This window comes from Dromaius novaehollandiae, chromosome 17, assembly GCF_036370855.1.
Source record: "Dromaius novaehollandiae isolate bDroNov1 chromosome 17, bDroNov1.hap1, whole genome shotgun sequence".
Classification (NCBI taxonomy): domain Eukaryota; kingdom Metazoa; phylum Chordata; class Aves; order Casuariiformes; family Dromaiidae; genus Dromaius; species Dromaius novaehollandiae.
The window spans coordinates 10,358,467-10,377,165 of record NC_088114.1 but is presented as its reverse complement, the minus strand read 5'-3'; the positions used below and the strand labels follow the sequence as shown (position 1 = coordinate 10,377,165).

Genomic DNA, 18,699 nt, shown 5'->3' with positions numbered 1-18,699 from the left:
TGCCGCCCGTGGCGGGCCGAGGCCGTTCTGGGAGAAAAAAGCCTTCATTTTTGAGGGTTTTTTACAACACATGTTGTGCCTTCAACGCTCCCTCGTTTTAGATTTAAACTTGGTGCAGAGGGACAGGTCTTTGCCAGGCCCGGCGGGGGACGGGGAGCCGCCGTCGTCGCCGTGGCAACGCCCTGGGCGGGCGGGGCAGGCCCGGGCTCCCCGCCCGCGCTGCCACTCAGGCAGGCGGGAGAGACGCTCTATCCTTCCTCTCTGTAGTTCCGGAGTCGGGTCGGCTGGCTATCCCGGGAAGCAGCTGAGATCATAGAGTCGCGGGGAAGGTAGTTAGGCGCTCGCCGCGGTGGCGTGTGGGATGCGGGAGGGCTCGGCAGGGGAGGCAGCTGGAGCGGCGGAGGCGGCGCAGGCTCGGGGGCCTTGGGCTCAGGTAAGCGCGGGGCTCCGCGCCGCTGCCGTCGGCGCCGCCGCCCGGCCCTGCCCTACCCGCCCCCGCGGCCCCCGGCCCCCGGCCTGGCAGAGCGCCTGGGCGGGGGCGGCCGCGGCATCTGCCCGCTGCTGCGGCCCGCGGTTCCTGTCGCCGAGGCTCCGGCCCAGCGGGCCCGGCGGCCTCTCCCTGTGGTGGGCCGGAGGGGGGGGGGGGGATTTTTGATCTCATGCGTGAGGAGGGGAGAAGCATATCCGAGCGTAAACCCTGTGGTTTTATGTTTTTTTTTCCGTCCTATAATCTTAAGGTTATAGACTGTTTTATTCGCACTTTTATATGTTAAAGCAAGGCATGCATTACTTCTTAGACGCGGACAGGCCTCTCTGTGCTGCTGGGGTCTGCCCACCGTAATTTAGCTGGAGATGCAGGGTGTGGAGGGCAGCAGGAAGTTCTTTATCCGTTTGGCATTCCTCAGATGCTTTGAAAGTGCAACACCAAGCGTAACCAAGTGCTAGTTGCAAGGGACAAGGGGATGCAGAAGGAGAAATGCAAAGTCTACAGCTACGCCAAACCACTTAGAATCGATTGGGCAGCAGATGCAACAAGCACTTGATATTTTTTCTTAGGTTATCATTTGAATGCAAGATACAGCCAACATGGTATTATGGGACTTAAGCATGATATAAAAATGATTTAAAAAACTAACCAGCTGCACTATGCTATGCCTTGCATGAAATCAAAGAATTCTGTTTTCTTAAATTCCTGCACTTGTGCTTTTAACATGTATACAACTATAGTTAAGCTTTGTGGCCCTGAGGTAGAGTTGCTTATTTTCTGATGAGTGATCATGGCTAAATACATTTAGCTTTTTCACTTATAAAAAGCAGATTTTTTTTTATTTGTAGGACTGCTGTGTGGTTTTTTTTTGTGATACAGCAATTCTGGGAAAATGTTGCTGAAATCTGCTTGTGTAGGAAGTGCAAAAAATGATAGTTGATGTGGGTTGTATCACTGCCTCCATTGTGCTTTTTTAGTGACTGTATTCATTGAAATGATGGTAAGAAAGTAGGTTGTCCAAAGTAGCATGTTAACACTGAAATGGAAATTTAGAATCAGAACTCCAGGTTCATATACTTGTTTTTTTAGACCTTTCTCTTTCCTTTAAAGAACAGCATTTGTACATAGTTCTTCCCTGTCACTTCCTTACTTTTGGCCTCCCTTTGCTGGGTGTGTGCATGCTGTTAAGTCACAGAAGTGTAATATACTGCATTTTCAATGTAAAAGTTGCCACAGGGCTTATCTTAACATCAGGAGGGCTTTTAAAGACATTGAAATGAAAAGCCCTGCATTCCCATTAATAAAGACAGCAGCCTACATTGTGTGTCAATGCTTCAAACACATTATCAAAAATAAAAATCTGTAAAATTTATGAACACTGAGTACAAATTCTAAGATAAAGCAGGTGGTAAACACTTAAGTTGGTCTGTGTGTGAGTGCTGTAGCTGGATTTCTTGTGTGTGTTGTTACATTCTGAAGTCTGGGTTGGTGAAAGTGCCATGCTCAGTTTTGTCAAGCAGGGCAATGCAGAGATATTACACTGTTAATGTGTAGAAGAGGATTCTTTCAGCTGGTAACAACTGTTTTTGATAGAAGAAAATGAAATTACCCCCAGCCTTTGGTATGGATGGAGTCGGTGCTTCTCATTAAGAATTTCTGCGATGGAGTTTCTAACCAGAGCGGTAGAGATGTGCTCCGTACAAAGCATGATGCAGGGAACAAGCTCTGCTGGACCTGCTGTTGTTTGATGGAATTGAGGGATTCACAGAACATTGCTAATGTTCTATGTGCTAATGAGCTACAAAAAATAGCCTTGAGTTAACTGCCTTGTTTTTTAATATGCCCATTTCCAGTTCAGAATACAGTCAGATTTTTTTCCCACCCACCGGACTTCCATACTTCTTGGTGCACAAGACACTTTAAGATGCTCTAAATTTTTGGTTTTTTAATTTCATGCCTGAATACTTGAATCTGATGCTTATTTCTTAGGGTTTTGTGACAACTGAGAAATCTGGCTGTGTTATTTTGTTGAGATATTCTTGTTTTCGCTGTTGTCTGCTTTATGTCTGGAAATGTGACTCCACAGAGCTGGTGGTGTTGAGGCCAGTTCCAGCACTCAGAAACCTACTTACTTGTCTGTTTCCTTTTGTAGTTGCTTTTTCAGTTATTGTGCACTTAAGAAAGAGTCAAAGCTGTGTAAAATCGGATGAAAAGAAAGATGACATTTCAGGAGGACTAATCTGCTTGTAGAGATAGTTGTTGCAGTCACTCTGAAGTGATTGTTTTATAATATTATTTAATATCTTTATATGAAAACACTCTGTCCATTTTTCACAGAACTTTCTTTGTGCTAGTTACTATTAAGGAACTCCCAGACTGCCTGTTCCTAATGGTTTACTACTTGCCTCCTGACAGGAACAAAGGAAATGACCTGTTTTCCTTCCCTTCTCTCTCTGTGGAATACTTTTTCCTAGCAGGAGATGGTAGGATGGCATGTTCCAGGGCTCTGTATTCGTAGAGGAGGTTACTGCAACTGAAGCTAGTGCTTATGTGGTATCTTCAACTGTAGAACAGCTCAGTATTTAGGACAAGAATCCAGTGAGATCCAGAATTAAATTTAATTAAGGTATCCACAGTCCAGAATTTGAATTTGTTGAACATTCCTATACCATAGCTTAACTGTCTCTTTTCTGCTGGATGTGCAGAAATGTGGGCTATAATGATTTACATAGTTTGACTGCTAATGCACTTGTTAATGCAGTTGCATTTTTATCTACTCCTTTCTTTCTGAAATGTTTCATACATGCTGCTTTGCTCATCTCCTGATGATTGAGATGATCCTTTGAAAATCTAAGGGAAATAGAACAGCTATGACTTGGTCTGTTTCCTCCCTGCCCCGATTTTATTGTGGAGGATTGATAGATTCAAACATTACACTTCTTGGATGTGCAGAGTGTTACCAGACACTCAACCTCACATTATTTTAATGTATGAATCAGCTGGATGCAGCAAGATTTCAGGAGTTTGGCAGTTGCTGATGTTTAGTATAGTCTGACCCATTTATAAGGTAGTACTTGTAAGCAGTGCTTTATGTGCTGCAGTGATTTGGTGGTGTAAGATAGCGTATTCTCTTGCTATCTAATTTTGGTAGTCTATAAATTTTAGGGTTTTTTTTTTTGGTAATATGATAAAGCTTCAGAAGGACAGCTCGTGATCATCTAGGGACGTCAGTTGACTGAATCATTTTCTAGAAAACCTCATGAGGGCAGTATTATGAATTGCATAAGGTGTTGAGGCTAAACAATTGAGGATTCTTTTGAACCACAGCATCATATTTAGGCATTTTGGAAAAGCATTTTTTTCTAAAAAGTGTGTTAGGTATGTTACCCCTCTTTAGTATTACTGTGTTCATTTTAGAATTAATAAATCATGCCATAATGATTATTATTAGCAATTATTATTAATAACATTTTATCCAAGCTGAACTATTCTTAGCGGACACGCTATCTTTCATAGTTAGAAAAAATAAAAAACCTTGATGTGTATTAGGATTTAACCCATCTGTAAAATTTCATATGTGCTTGGATTTATGGGCTGAAGTAAAAAATCCTAGTCGACTGTTCAATTTTTATTCAGCTTGAACTCTCCTACTCTTTTGGATGGAAAAGTAAAAAGAGGTAGAAGACAAGAAAAAGATGTTTTTGAAATTAATTCTGATGTTAGAGATTGAGGTCACTTGACCTTTAACTTTGTTCGTTAAAATAACATTCTCTGCATGCAGTAATCACTAGGAAATGTATCTTATGTCCTGACTTACTGTTCAGGAAGTCTGTCCAGTGCAACAGATAACGATCTCCCAGCAGCTTCTGGAGGTTCCTAATGTGATCTGTTTTAATTCTGACACCTTTGTTGATAAGAAGCAGGCACAGGTGGTGTCACTTGTGGCTTTTGTAGAAGAGTACCTGTGCTGAAAATTGCCCAGGTTTTCCTAAACTAATAGATACATCATGGTTACGTTAAGCTGACTTTTAACATCAGAACTGTATGAAAGAGAAGTTGAGAACCTTTGAAGGAAATGTGCTGTTAATTCCTAGCTTACTGGTATTTTTTGATCTATGGTATTTTGTAGGTGTGTTAAAAAATACTTGTAAATGATTTAATTTTCATAAATTCAATATGTTCAGTGAGCTGTGATACCTGAATATTAGGAGGTAATAAGCAGCAGCTACAGATGCCTGAGCTCAGAAGCAGCTTCATTCAAAGCTCATATATTATTAGATGTGGGATAATTCAGTCATAAGATGCAACACCGCAGGGAACTGGCTTTGTAAGTTCTGCTTGTGGAATGACTTGTAAATTTAGCTTTTTATGAGATGACAGACTAATTTTTTAAGCCAGATGTGTCATATGCCATTGACAATTTTCACTCACCTGCTTTCTAATTGAGGGCTTTGGTTAGTGCTGCAATAGGTCTGTCTACATTGTCAGTTTAAAGCAGAAATAGTTACAGAATTTAACATAAACATTTAAATCTGAGTTGTTTCCCCTTCTCCCTTTTACTATAGGCAGCTGCTCTGGGTGGATTCTCTAAAACAGCGCAAAGGTGCATCTGTGTCAGCACTTAGTGATGATTTCTGGACTCTTTTAAACACTGAATTATGTTACCTCTTTTATAGACAAGGATGATGAGGGAAGTTTCTAAATGTAGAAACAAAACCTGGACAAAGCAATGAATTATACCTGTCAGTTAAGTTGTGACGGAGGAATGCACTGTCTTCGTGCATCCGTAACGTTGGTTGGCTGGAAGCCTGAATGAGCCCCTACATATTGGTCAAAGAAAAATAAACTTTGCTCTTTCAAAACTATTCTTGTGGGGTGTTTCCCAGGCTGTTTTGAGAAATGCCTAATTAGAGACAGTCAGAAGATGATTAGGATCAAGACCTCCTTTTTTTTCTTTCTTTTTTTTTTTTTTCTTCAGGCAATGGATGTAGTAGGCTTTCATTAGCAAGTAAATTAAGTGGGTATATGGGAAAGTGGTTGGTGGAGGAAAAAAAAATCCTTTGTTACAGGGCGGCTGGTGTCTGCACAGCTGACAGAATTTGAAATGTCTGATTGAGGGCAAATGAAGTACCATGTGAGCTGAGGACATGTTTTCATCAAAAATCCAAGTTGCGATTATGTTAACTTAGGTTTTTCTTTAGTCCAAAGCTTAGTATTTCTATGCTAGGATTCAACCGTCAAACTGCAGTTGTCAGAAACCGTGCGGTATCCTGCCAGAATGACTCCCGCTACCCAACAGGAAAGCATCTGTGCCTGAACACGCAGGTGCCTCCATAGGTCACTTCCCCCTGTTTCCCAGGCCAAGAGCTGTGTTGTCAACAAATCAAGCTGTGAAGTATTCCTTCCACTTTTTCATTTCCTGTCGGTGTTACATACCTACCCTAAATAAAGGGTTTCACTATTACCATGATAACTAATCTATGGCACAACTAATGTCCTTGAGTAAAAAGCTTGCCAGAATGCAGCTTTTCTGCATGTCTGAAACTAAGCTCCAAACATCTGTGAAAGAGTTTTTCAGATCATGGTATATTTTCATGTCCAGTGTGGTTTAGCCAAATCCCAGCTGCAACATTCAGTGTAGTGTTAATGTTTAGGATAGTAGTTTGAAGTGACCGAAAATAATGTAACACCCTTCACCTCGAAAGCCCATAGGTACCCTGTTCTCTGGAGAATCTTTATATGCAGTCGCAATTCTAAAACTTCATTTTTTGGACAATAATTACGTTACCTTCAATTATCTGTAAACAGTCTTTAAAAAAAAAGCATAATTCATCTTTGGAAAAGGTAAAAGTGGAAGAAAAAAAGGGTTTCCTATTCTGCATGGGGGTTTAGGAACAGAGAATTTGAATTTCAGCTTTTATTAACTAATTGTGGAAGCAAAGTGAACTAAAAAATCTTAGTATAACTATGCATGCTCAGCTTTTGCTTTCAATAGATGTTTTTCTTTCTTTAATAGGACGATGAAAGGTCTTTAAGGGTACTGAATTTTAATATTTTGAGGTTTTAAAGTATTCTTTCTTTAAGGCTGTCAAATATTTAAATGAAGTATTCTGTTTTTGATAATACTGTGTAATTTCTTTTGTGTGAGTAGCTTCACAGAAGCAGGCAATTTCATTATGGCTAGTTTATTCTGCAGCATACAGATAATCTTTGAATATGTGACATTTCATTCTACTAGAATAAAACATGATTATTACATGCAATTCAGTTCATCAGTTCAAAATACAATTAATGTAATCTTCAGCTAACATATATGCTATGGATTTTATTTTCCAGCGTCTGAAACTTGGAGTGACCAAACATGTCTCAATCAGGTGAAAAAGTAAAGGTAAATAGATGACTGCACAACCAAAATTTTGTTTTGAATTTGTTCACTTTCTGAAAGTACTTCTGATTTTACTAAAGTGTTAAAACTGAATAAATAATATAATATTGCTTCAGGTTTATTTCTTAAAAGGAACTTTTTACTAAAAACACAGCTCGTATGTGATTCTAGGCTTTCAGCTATTTGCCAGATATTCCATGTTTGCTTACTCATTTCCAGTGATGTCTTCACTTCCAGAAATTTCATTTGGCAGATCTTCATTTCTAGTATTGGTGCCTATCTGGATGGGTTTTAAAAGGATTATTAGCAAATAATGTAACTGCCTTTTAAGTGATTCGCCCCTACCTCCCAGATGGGGCAAGTATTTGCAGTGTGGCATTGTATCGAAACTGTTTTTTTCACTGTTTTTATAAACTCATCTTTGAAGAAAACATTTCGTTACAGCTAGATAATAAGTCCCTAAATCAAGTGGCTGCAGTTCTTGTTTACGCTCCTATTAGATTTTCAGTCAGTTTATGGTGATGGTGAAACAGACTATCATTTTTATGGCCCCAATCTCTTATCAGGTAAGTTTTTCACGCGCATTTTTTTTCCCTGCTTTTGTGTGAGAAGTTTAGCATTATTAAGATAGATGGACAGCTTAACAAGCAGAAGATCTTTGATTGCATCTTGGTTATCTCTGCGTTACTATACAGTGTTCTTGTTTTTCTACGTGCAAGCATGCACATTATTTATTCTTATAGAAGATGGTAATGGCAAATAGCAAATTTTAACATACACTTTTGACCTCTAGCTTGGAACTCTTTTTTTAAGCAGAATTTACAGCTGTAGATTAATGATAGCGTATTCTTGTAAGCTTGCAGAATTTGTTATTCAAGGAGAAACTTTTGTATGTAGCCAAAGGTACTTACTAAACCGAACTTGTATCAGCCCACTTGGCAAATGGGCCTGTTTCAAGGTCTGCCTTGCTACAGTGGCAAAAAATCACTTCATTTTCTATTTTTCCATGTGCTTTGTGTATTTTGGTGCTTTATGGTATAAGATTAAGTGAACCCTGTTTCAACTTTTTTGGGGGAAGAGGATCTCAGTTTTACTCAGCTTTGTTTTTCTTGTCAGTTCTCTGACTCAGCAGGCTATGTGGGATTTGCTAATCTGCCTAACCAGGTCCACAGGAAGTCTGTAAAGAAGGGCTTTGAATTCACACTGATGGTGGTTGGTACGTGACTTACTTAAATATTTTTGACTGATAAAACAAAAAGAGGCTTTTTTTTCACATTAGCCATATATGTGTTCCTAGTTAGCAATTGTCTGATAGAGAGAAGAAAAACTTTGAACCTCTCCACTCTCTAATTAGTTCTCTTACTGTTTGGTCATGTTTCATAGGAGGGAATATTTGTAGTGATTAAAGATGATGACTTTGAGCTAACAGGACATTCTTGTGTTCCTGACTCATCATCAGATGTTAGGAATAGTTGCTTAATCTTTCTTTGTCTCCATTTCTCCAGAAGAAGACATGATTGTGCAAAGTGAATGTCTTGCTGTTGAAATTGTGATGCCATTCCTGTAGTTTCTACTGTTCTAAATTGACTCACTCTGATTTTATAAGTAAACTTTTAATTTCTCTTCTGTGAAGAGTGCCTATAGGAGAATTAGATGGAAGGACCTTTAGGTGCAAAGCCATTTTAAGTGATGCGTTGAATTATACTTGCATTAATCAATTTAATGTTACATAATTGCATAGAGAGTCCAAATTGCTATCATCTTTTTGTAATAGTTACTCTGGAATTGTTATTGAAAAATGAACGTGAAAAGAGATGCATAATGCTTCCTTTTTCCTGTGCTCTGTAGTACTGTTTAGAATTATTTGGTGACAGTATTTAACAAAGTCTGTACCATAAATAAGTAATCTGTGATCAGTGTAGAGCTTTTTATTTCATGTAGTTTGTGGTGATAAATACAGATTATTTCTCCACCTCTAAGATTAGATTGGTAACATCTTAAATAACTTGGACAAATTTTTCTAAATGCTGATGCCTATAAGCACTTGAATTAGAATAAAACTAATTTTTTGAAATAAAGATTTAGTAATTGCATTTACTGGTTTAACTTTAATACTTTCATGTAGGACAAAATAATTTTAAAATTTGTATGACCTGAAATTTTAGGATGATGGAATTTTTCAAGTGACTTTGGAATGACTTTTTATGATTTTCTTTGTTACATGTTTTATAGAGTGTATGTACCCTAAATATAAGGATGTGAAGCTGGATTGTTGGTTTGGTTTTGCTTTATTCTTTCTCTCTCCTAACAATGTTTCAGCTTCAATTCCTTGGTTAGGAAAACTTTAAAGCTCACAAAAACTGTCAACAGGAGAGTTGCAGCTTCTCACTTCATAAGTTTAAATGAAAAAAAACTTGTCTTTCCATGAAGTAAATTAATAATCTCTAGATCTAAAGTCAAAGTGCTGTATGACCTTTCAGCTTTTATTATGAAATCTATTACAGTAAACTTAGCATTTTCATGTAACATTTATAAAAACAGTAAAGGCTTGTTTTTCCTGTGGTTTTAAAGCTGTTTAGCTGAACCTTTGATGTCTTTATCTCAAAAGCTAGGGTGCATCCTGATGAACAAATTATTTTTCCTCCATATATGGGCTTGGGGATAGAGGAGCTTTTTTTTTTTTTTTTTTTTTTTTAAGAGCATGGAGAAAAAGGTGTATGTGCTTAATTACCTGAATTGCTTTGTTTGCAGGTGAGTCTGGTTTGGGCAAATCCACTTTAATTAACAGTCTGTTCCTGACTGATCTTTATCCAGAACGTTATATTCCTGGAGCTGCAGGTAAATGTGTCTCTCAGTTCCCCCAGCACATACCTCTAACTGTGCTAAATTTCATGTTCTTCCAGTTTACGTTGTTTCATTCTGATGATTTCATGCTTTAAACCCTTTCTTCTTGCCATCTGGCCATATTTTAATCCTCCAAGTTGTAGTTTCTTGGGCTGTTGTTTTCTTATTTGTATTCCCTTTCACTGAGGGAAAACCTTTTGCTGTTTCTTTATCACTTGTTATCATAACAAACAAGCAACCCCGAACCTCTTAGGTGTCAGTATGCCTAAACGTGGCTTTACTCTAATCCCTGTATCCTCTAATTTTTTCACCTGTCATACCTTAAATCTTGATTAGAGGTTCTGTGCCTCTGTAAAGAATCTAACATGCTTATTATATTTTGATAGTAATTTTGACTATTTTTGCATATTTATATGTAATACAGCATTTTTTTAGTTCATTGCCTTTTATTTACGAAAATTTGGTGTTAAATTTTGATTAACTTAATTCTTTATAATTTTTCCTTAAAATAGTCTGTCATGTAGGTTACAATGCACTTCAAATAGCATTTCCTCCTCTACTACTCTCTCCCACAGGGGCTTCTGCAGCATTTATAAGAGTAATAACAACTAAAATGTTCCTTTATTTTAGAGAAAATAGAGAGAACAGTTCAAATTGAAGCTTCTACAGTAGAGATAGAGGAACGAGGGGTGAAACTACGTTTAACAGTAGTTGACACACCAGGATATGGAGATGCCATTAACAGCCAAGACTGGTATGTGTGTAAATACTGCTTTGCTTGATAGAGTTCAGATTTTACATGCCCCTCTAGTGTATCTGTCTGTCTTTCTGTACCTTGGTGATTCACCTGGTGGAAATGGTCTTGGAGAACTGTCTGTTTTTCTGTTGTTTTTATGATGAACTAAAGGGAAGCAGCAGGTTCGTTATTTTAACGTTAATGTAGTGTTATCTTGAATTTATGGTAGAGGGTCATTTGAGTCCTGTCCTTATTTGACTGGAAAGAAAATGTTTTGGGGGAAATACAGTTCTCATGCTTTAGTGAAGCTTTAGCTTTAGTTCTTTCATTGTAACTTTGTGGAAATAGCGCTTGATGTTTGGTAAATACAAAATCTGAATAGTTTAGGAAGAGAAGGCTGTGGGAAGGATGCAGCTGGGAGGTGTGTGATGAATATTTGAGAGGGCCTGCAGATTGGTAGGGAAAGCTTAGGGGTATTCTGTGCTGGGAGGTGCATTTGAAGAATGTATTAGCCATGAAATGAAAACCTAGTCAGATCTTATCTTGTTTAACCAAACTCTAGTAGTGCTAGATTCATATATAAATAGAAATGCAGCACTACCTGAGATTCTTTTGACTATTTCCTTGTAACAACAAAAATTCCTATAGTAATAGTTTGTATTTTTAAGTTTGTGGACTAATTCTTCCCTAATTTAGGTCCATGGTAAGAAATTGGTGTTAAATGATTCATTCAGTATTTAGGCTATTTTGTTTGCAGCCTTTCCATTAGTGTCATAGAGTTGGCTGAGTTCATTTAGTTTAGCTGTCTTTTCAGCTTTGTAATACGTATTTCTAAGTCTTCTCTCACCAGACTCTTGAAGCCTTATGCTTAGCCTGTGTAGGTTTAAGCCTTCCTGAGGCTAAGCGGAGTTTTGGTACTAACCTTGGATTTTGCATAATGACCTGGTGTAGGATGTTTGACTCCTCTCTGGCTGTTCACAGTCCGGTTCCTTAAACCCTTGTTACCTTGCAGTTAAGCCAAGTTTTCTAAAAACTTTCACATTCTGGGTGCTCTAGATCATATCATCAATCATATGATTATTTAGTTTTTGTGCAAGCTTTCAAAACAAGTTTCTTATTTCTTCTGTTTCCTAAAATACACGGATCTAGGAAAACTGTATTACTTGTGTGTAACTGCCTGTTTCAGTTCTCTCTCCACTCAGTCTTTTGAAGGACTTGGTCAGTGCTCTTCAGACTGTCTAGGATTCTCTCTTAAAATGAATGGCTTCTCCCCTGTAAGGTTCTCTGTGATATCTGCAGTCAGCTCTGTCTCCATGGCAAGTCGGATAGAGCAGAATTCTGGCGGAGAGAAATTTTTTGATCGTCTGTCTCTTCTGTGTCTCTGGCCCATACAGTTTCCATGTTTTTGAGAAGACCAGTACTTTTGAGTCTCTCTCCTTATATTCGAATGCTAGCCCTTTGGATAGAACTGCATTTTATTTATGATGCAGTCACTTCTTAGCTCTCTAGTTCAAATTTTTTTGGCACTGATAACCTTTAAGAGCTGAACTAGCTGTGTGCAAATACACTGGACTACATGCGCCGTTGCTTAGTAACTCATGAAGAAAGAATATGGTACAGCAGCTATGAAGGACCCAGGCAGTTCGTAGCATAAAATTAGAGTTAATATGTCTGTTCATAAATGTAACTTCAAAATCATCCTATACATCTTTCTTCCAACGTGGAAAATTGGTTTTGCAATAAATTTTTGAGTGAAAATGTGATATATTAATGTGCTTATTAGGAAGCCTAAGTTATTTTAGTGCAACTGGAAGCTAAACTTTGAATTTGCATGTGGTTGTCTCTTAAGAAGTTCTAAGAATATTTTTTTGCTTTGTCATTCAGTTTTGTTGAAACTTTTTTTGGTGTTGGTGGAGGGAATCTTAACGCAAACGAAGTTTCGCTGCTGAGAGGAAGGGAGCACGAAGTAAACACTGATATGGTTTGAGATTTTCAGTATAATGTAAAGACCTGGAAGAAAGCAAATAGCTGATAAAATAAATATCAACAATGCTAATAATAAAATGTTTTGTAGTCTCTTCTTGGCAGGATACTGCACTATTCAGAGCATTCTGAAGAATACCATTATCAGACATGGTTTTTATTTTCTTTCTGTGGGGTACTGTAGAAGCCCAGCAAAAATGAAGGGGGCAAAGGCATTTTAAGGTACATTATGTTAGTGTGAAATCTATTAAATGAAAGGTTGAAAGTGAAGTTGCAGTGGGATTTGTACCTTTATTTTTCCTTCGACTTCTATGTTATTAAATTAAGAATAATCAAACGTTTAGCATAACAGTAAGGCATCCTTCTGGACTTGCAGCATGCCTCTTGCTTACTTTCCCGCACTGTTGACTTGAGCTTCCTTCCGCTGGAGTCAAGAGCTCGGCAGCCAGTGTATTGTGTTACATAGAGCTTTTCCTGTTGATTGTGTTCTAATGCCCTTTGTTTATTCTGGTAAGATGTTTCTTAGACCTGCGTGTTCAGATTTTTTTCCCCTTTCTCTTTAGAGGCCTGCTAAATAAGGTCATTGCATGATGACTCAGATCCAGTAGAACAATTTAGTGTGTTATACTTAGTTTTCTGTGGCACTTCTTAGACATCAAAGTACTTTATAGTAACAAATAATACTTGCATGCTACAATACAAAAATATGCAATTGACTTTAAATTTCTTTTTCTATCCCTGTTTTCTTAAGTCACAGAAAAGATTTTGCTTCTCTGAGCCCTAAGTGAGTTTCATTTTGACAAAGTCTATTGGCCTTTACAGGATGTCATAGGAACTTGGAGGGATAGACTCTTTGTTTCAGACTTTAGTCAAGACTAACCCAATACAACCATCTTCCTTCCTTGTTACTCCGGAGGAAGCAGCAAGTTCATGTTCATGAACTTTTGTTCATGAGCATTTGCTGCAGTTATAGTTAACCAGTAGATGGTGCTGGTCTAGGTTTAAGTTTGTAAAACTTTTTTTTGAGAAGTTGCAATTTATGCAGAGTACCTGTTACTCAGGGTGATTTTACTGAGGTTAGTTTTTGAAGAGAGGTGAAGACAGTCATCGAACTGGCACAACACCTCTAGGAGATGGCAGTCACTGATATTGTCTCAAAAAAGCTTTCTTCTTGAGTAGGTTTCCTAATCACTTTTGGTTTCTGTCCTTGGGCTTGTGAAATGGTTTACTTTTAGAGTTTGAATTTCAAGGATTGGAGCTGGGGTCAATTTTTATGTACTTCCTATCACAGAAGAAATGCTAGTAATGATGACTTGACAGGAGATTGTCCAGCGGGTAGCTTGCATCAGAAGAACAACAGTATTAGATTGGCAAATGCATTATTAGAGAATGTGTTTTACTAAATCTATAGCGTAGGTTATCCTTTGTTTTTCAAATAATATTACTACTTAAACAGCCGGTAAGAAAAGGTAGATGCTAACCATAATGATTACTTTTTTAGATTCTGTTTGAAGCTGTGATTGGAGTTTCAGTTCAGCTTTAGCTAGAGTTCTGTATTCTAGATTCAAACCAAACTAAGTCTAGAAATGCTCTTGGCATCAGCTGAGGCCTGTGTTTGGGGAAGGCAGAATTCTCTGTGGTGGGAGGCTGGAAGCACATGCAGGGTCTGCCATGTGCAAGCACGTTGGGATTGTGGGGAAAAAATATGACCTTAAAGTAACATCTTTCATTAGACAGAATTACAATAGAAAGAAAGAAAAAAAAATTTGGTCCGAATTCTGCACATGAAGTAGTCATCGAAAGGATGATTGACAAAACAGTCTACAGAATTAGCTTGTTAGCTGTTGCTGATCATACCCATTGTTTCATCTTTGTTGCGGTGTCACAGGTCATTCTTTGATATGGCTTTCTGGCTGCTGATAATTTTCTTTTTTTACTGGCTAATGTTAAGTCGGATTTGTGTTCTTTGGCAGCTTGGTAATATTGTTCATTTCCCCCCCCAATGGGCTTCTTAAATGCAGCGGTTGTGTTGTTTGCTGTTACGATACAGGATGTGCTATCTCCAAAGTAATGATAGCACAGTGGTATAAGCCAGGTGTTTCCCGGAAGTCAGGAGGTACAGGACACTAACGCCATATTTATAAGGAAAATTATAGCTGTTAGAGCTAGAAAACTGCACGTAAACTAATTACATTGCCAGAAAAATGTGTGATAGTTGCTTTCCCATTGTTTGTGCTTGGTTTCTGCCCTAATATTTGTACCTCTTCAGTCTTGTTACCTTTCACCAGCTAAGGGGAGAGTATCTAAAGAGCAACAGGAATGTAAAATGTGTCCTTTTTCAATTTGTTTAGGTATTAAGATGCTAGTTCTTAAAAAGATTTAAGCAACACTAAGACTTAAAAACAATAAATAAAGGGCTGTCCATGTTTTGCTGTGTTTCCTTCTGTAGTATGACTTACAATGGTGCAAACTTTGCAAAGATGTGAGTACGTTTATTCTATTATGGAGTTATTCCTCCTAGATCCAAAAGCTGACTTAACTTTGGAAAATCAAGTTCCCTCCAGGGTCCCTTCCATCATTCTTGCTAGTTTCTCTCATGATTTTTGTTAGAGCCGCACGCCCCAGGGTTGAACTTTGGTGCCTGTCATGATCTTTGCAGTGATTCTGTGTTTGTTTTCCTGATCATTAAGTATTTCTGTGCTCTCTTGTTTGTTCCCTCTCTAAGTTTCTCTAATCAAATTTGCACTTTCTCAGCAACAGAAATACTATTTTTCAACTTTGGCTTTCTGTTCAGTTTTTTCCAAGTAGTTTAAGATATGTCCATGACACATGATTATCTGCCTAATCTTATCTGCATCAGTGTGTTCATTTTCCTTCCCCTGCAGTACTTAATATAAAGTGTACTTTTATATTAATGTTGTTTGCAGGTGTCTACGTGCTTTGGAATATCTTAAGCAACCTTAGTAATGCACCATGTTTTCTTTTCTCTCTTTAATCACTATTCTTTATTCTAATTAATGTATGTGATCAAACTTTGTATACCTTTACTTCCTTGCAATGCATATTTTAAATTGCCTTGAACTAAGTTGGAGTTGTTTTTCTTTGCCAGCAGAAAAGGATTCTGTAAGGTAACAAATATCTTAATAAATCATACGATGCTTTAGTATATGGCTTTCAGATGTGTTTTGACTCGATTCAGACAGACTGGAATATCAGAATTTTCTGATAACTATAGAAACCTTGCTCTGGGGTCAGGATTGTAAATCAGGAGGATATCCGGGATACGTCAGCTGATTTAAAAACAAATCCTCACCCCCATTCCCCCTGAAAAAGAAAAGTTCTAAACCCTATGCTCCTGTCTTTGTGTTGTCTCACCTCTTAGTGCTTTTTTCTGAGCTTGTACTTGACATTTTTATCCAATGGATAGAGGAATACTTGCAGGCAGCTCTAGGGATAAATAAATATTCTGGGATTGCTGTGAAAATATCTTTTTGCATTATCAAAATACTTTCCTTGGTCAAAGATACAATGCTAGGATGTTGAGTTTTGAAACAGAGGTATTAATAAAAGCATAAAAGCTGCCCTTCTTATCTTTTCATAATCTTTATTATTATTTTAAAGCTGATTTAAGATTTTTCTTTTTTTTTCCTATCCTACAGCTTCAAAACAATTATCCAGTACATTGACAACCAGTTTGAAAGATACCTTCATGATGAGAGTGGTCTCAACAGGCGCCACATTATAGACAACAGAGTCCATTGCTGTTTTTACTTCATTTCTCCCTTTGGGCATGGGTAAGAAAAAGCACTTGTATTTTAGGGTGCCATATCCTAAGGGGTTCATAAGGCTGTTCATTACTTAAACTGGAAACCTGGAAACTTAACTTTCATGTTAGTGGAGTTACTTCCTCAGTTCAGTTCAGTTAGCCGATGCAATTAAAATGGTCTTTTGGGATTAATTCTCTCCTCTGCTTTGTCCCCTTAGTTTTTAGTATTTAATATTGCTTTGAAGCAGTCGGTATTACACTGTTTATCACCCAGAAGCATAAGAGCTTGTAATACCCACTTTGTCTTAAAGGACAATTGTAGCTGCAATTCAACTCTTACATGACGAGGCTGATCTACAGGTGCTCTTAGTTTATACTGCGCATACTATTGTGTAGATACTTGAAATAAATGATATTTATTGTTAATATGTTACTTGGTCTGTTTTTAAAAAAAAAAAAAAAAACCTCGGGTTTAATTTCTTTTTTTTCCTCCCTGTTGGCAGGCTGAAGCCATTAGATGTAGAATTCATGAAGGCTCTTCATGGAAAAGTCAACATTGTCCCTGTGATTGCTAAGGCTGACACACTGACACTGAAGGAGAGAGAGAGGCTGAAGAGAAGAGTAGGTTTAACACTTGATCATCAGAACAGTGTAGCCCATACAATGTTAAAGCCAAATACAGAGCAAATTGAAATTGAAGAGGGGTGAATATTAGCCATAGACCTAATCTTTAGCAAGTATGAGGTGGCAAAACTTCACTGAGGTCAGGTATGCTTTAGCAGTTGCACTGAGAATCTGGCTGTTCCTGTCTTTGTCTATCTTAGCAAGTAGTGCGCTCCAATAGAGCAGGCTTTTTGAGAAAAACAGTTGGTAGTGAGGACTCAGTTCCCCTAAATATGCATGTAGTGTATGTGATATTTCTGAATAGCTCTCATTTAGCAGGCATAATGGACATCTGAATGCCCGTTAGTGGTGGGAGTGCATTAGATGTGTTCTGAGAGTGTATTTTTAGGTTTAGTTTCATGCCAAAGAAATCTGGTTTGTGTGCTCTAAGTGTTGCATGATTTGTACCAAAACATGGTTAAATTGGTGTGATTGGGGATTTGCTTAATAAGCACACCCCTGATACAAACTAAATGCTAATATTGAGGCAAGATAATTCGGCTAATATATTAGCAGGATGCATTTTTTATCTCCATTGTTATGAATTAAAAAAAAAAAAACATATTTCCACGTATATTTTTTCCTAATAGATTATCTGTTCACATGAAATACCAGGACATACTTAGGACTACATTTGAAGAAAAGGGTTTCCAGACAGTGGTACTGAAGTAGATCTTTTTGCATTGGAAGTCTTACTTGCTGTCTTGAATTTTTGTTTGCCAAACCTTTCTGAGAGAAGCCAGTCACTGCCAAATATGCCACTGTAGTATATTTTACAAGAATAATGTATATATTTATGGTCATAGAAATCTTGCACTTTAAACTTAATTTCCATTTAATCTCATCATAGGCTAATCTGGCTAATGAATGTAAATATTTAATGTTTCCCAGTTTATCCTCTTTGATTCAGAGTGACTTAATGCACCTGGTTGAAGTAAGAAATGCATAGCTGGCTAGATTGTATTAGTCTGAGAAGTGGTTCGATAAAATTTATTGCAATGACAGACTTTTGAACACAGAACTTCCTAAAAAATTGAGGTTATACTGACTGGAAAGCCATGCGATCAGTCGAGAAGCCCTACAGCTTTGAACCCTACAAAGCAAAATGATACTTCCTGGATTTTACAAGTTTAATAAATCATGCTTTGGGTATAGAGAAAATTAATATTTCTGAAACACAGTCTGTACTTTGCACCAGAGTATGCAAAGCTTTTTTTTTTAATGGTAAGATTATATCTTAATCTTATATTTTATATTCCATATTAGTATAATCTTAGCCTGCTACTTTGTTTCTTGTGGAGGGAGTGGCAGATGTTTTTATTATGATCCTCTGGCTTCTGATGGTTATTTAGAATGGTCGCTGGTCCCTTAATCCAAGGGTTTTTGCGCATCGGTATTTTTCTGTTTCCTTGAAGAAGGATTACAGCTTTATTTTGGCCCAGAAAAGTAGTCTAATTCAGATCATGCTTACAAAATAGCATGTTAGCTGAACTCAACCTGAATTCAGAGGCTTTTTTCTTTTTTTCAGGGTAGATCAGTGCCACAATCAAAGGTGTGACTGTGGTTTGTGTAGATGTATAAGCAACTAGAGTCTAGCAAGGTAAGATACTGCTAGCAGTGTAGTTGCTTGTATGGAGCTTAGTGATGCAGTGAAACTTAGCCAAGAAACAATAAATTTTCTATATTTGAGTGAACAAGTTTAAAGTGAAGTCGGTTATGCCTCATTAGAGGGGAGAAAGGTGCTTATACAGAAGTGACCAGCTTTATGATGAACTAGTGCTTTTTTAGTTTTTTTTTTTTTGTTTTTAATATAAAAAAAGCAGAAAACTGTCAAA

General features: G+C 37.7%; 1 protein-coding gene across 3 annotated transcripts in view; it reads left to right on the top strand.

Moving 5' to 3' along the window:
- The first annotated feature begins 228 nt into the window (after positions 1–228).
- LOC112985596 (septin-2) overlaps positions 229–18,699 on the top strand; it is a 43,198-nt gene continuing 24,727 nt past the window's right edge. For 2 of the 3 annotated variants that reach the window (XM_026104305.2, XM_026104304.2), the window contains exons 1-7: positions 290–433; positions 6,824–6,875; positions 7,989–8,088; positions 9,624–9,710; positions 10,347–10,470; positions 16,095–16,229; positions 16,705–16,822. In XM_026104305.2, the coding sequence (XP_025960090.1) occupies positions 6,849–6,875; positions 7,989–8,088; positions 9,624–9,710; positions 10,347–10,470; positions 16,095–16,229; positions 16,705–16,822 (591 nt within the window). In that variant the 5' untranslated portion in view covers positions 290–433; positions 6,824–6,848. Of the gene's footprint in view, positions 434–6,823; positions 6,876–7,988; positions 8,089–9,623; positions 9,711–10,346; positions 10,471–16,094; positions 16,230–16,704; positions 16,823–18,699 lie in introns of all 3 variants that reach the window. The other variant, XM_064522127.1, reaches the window with a different exon arrangement.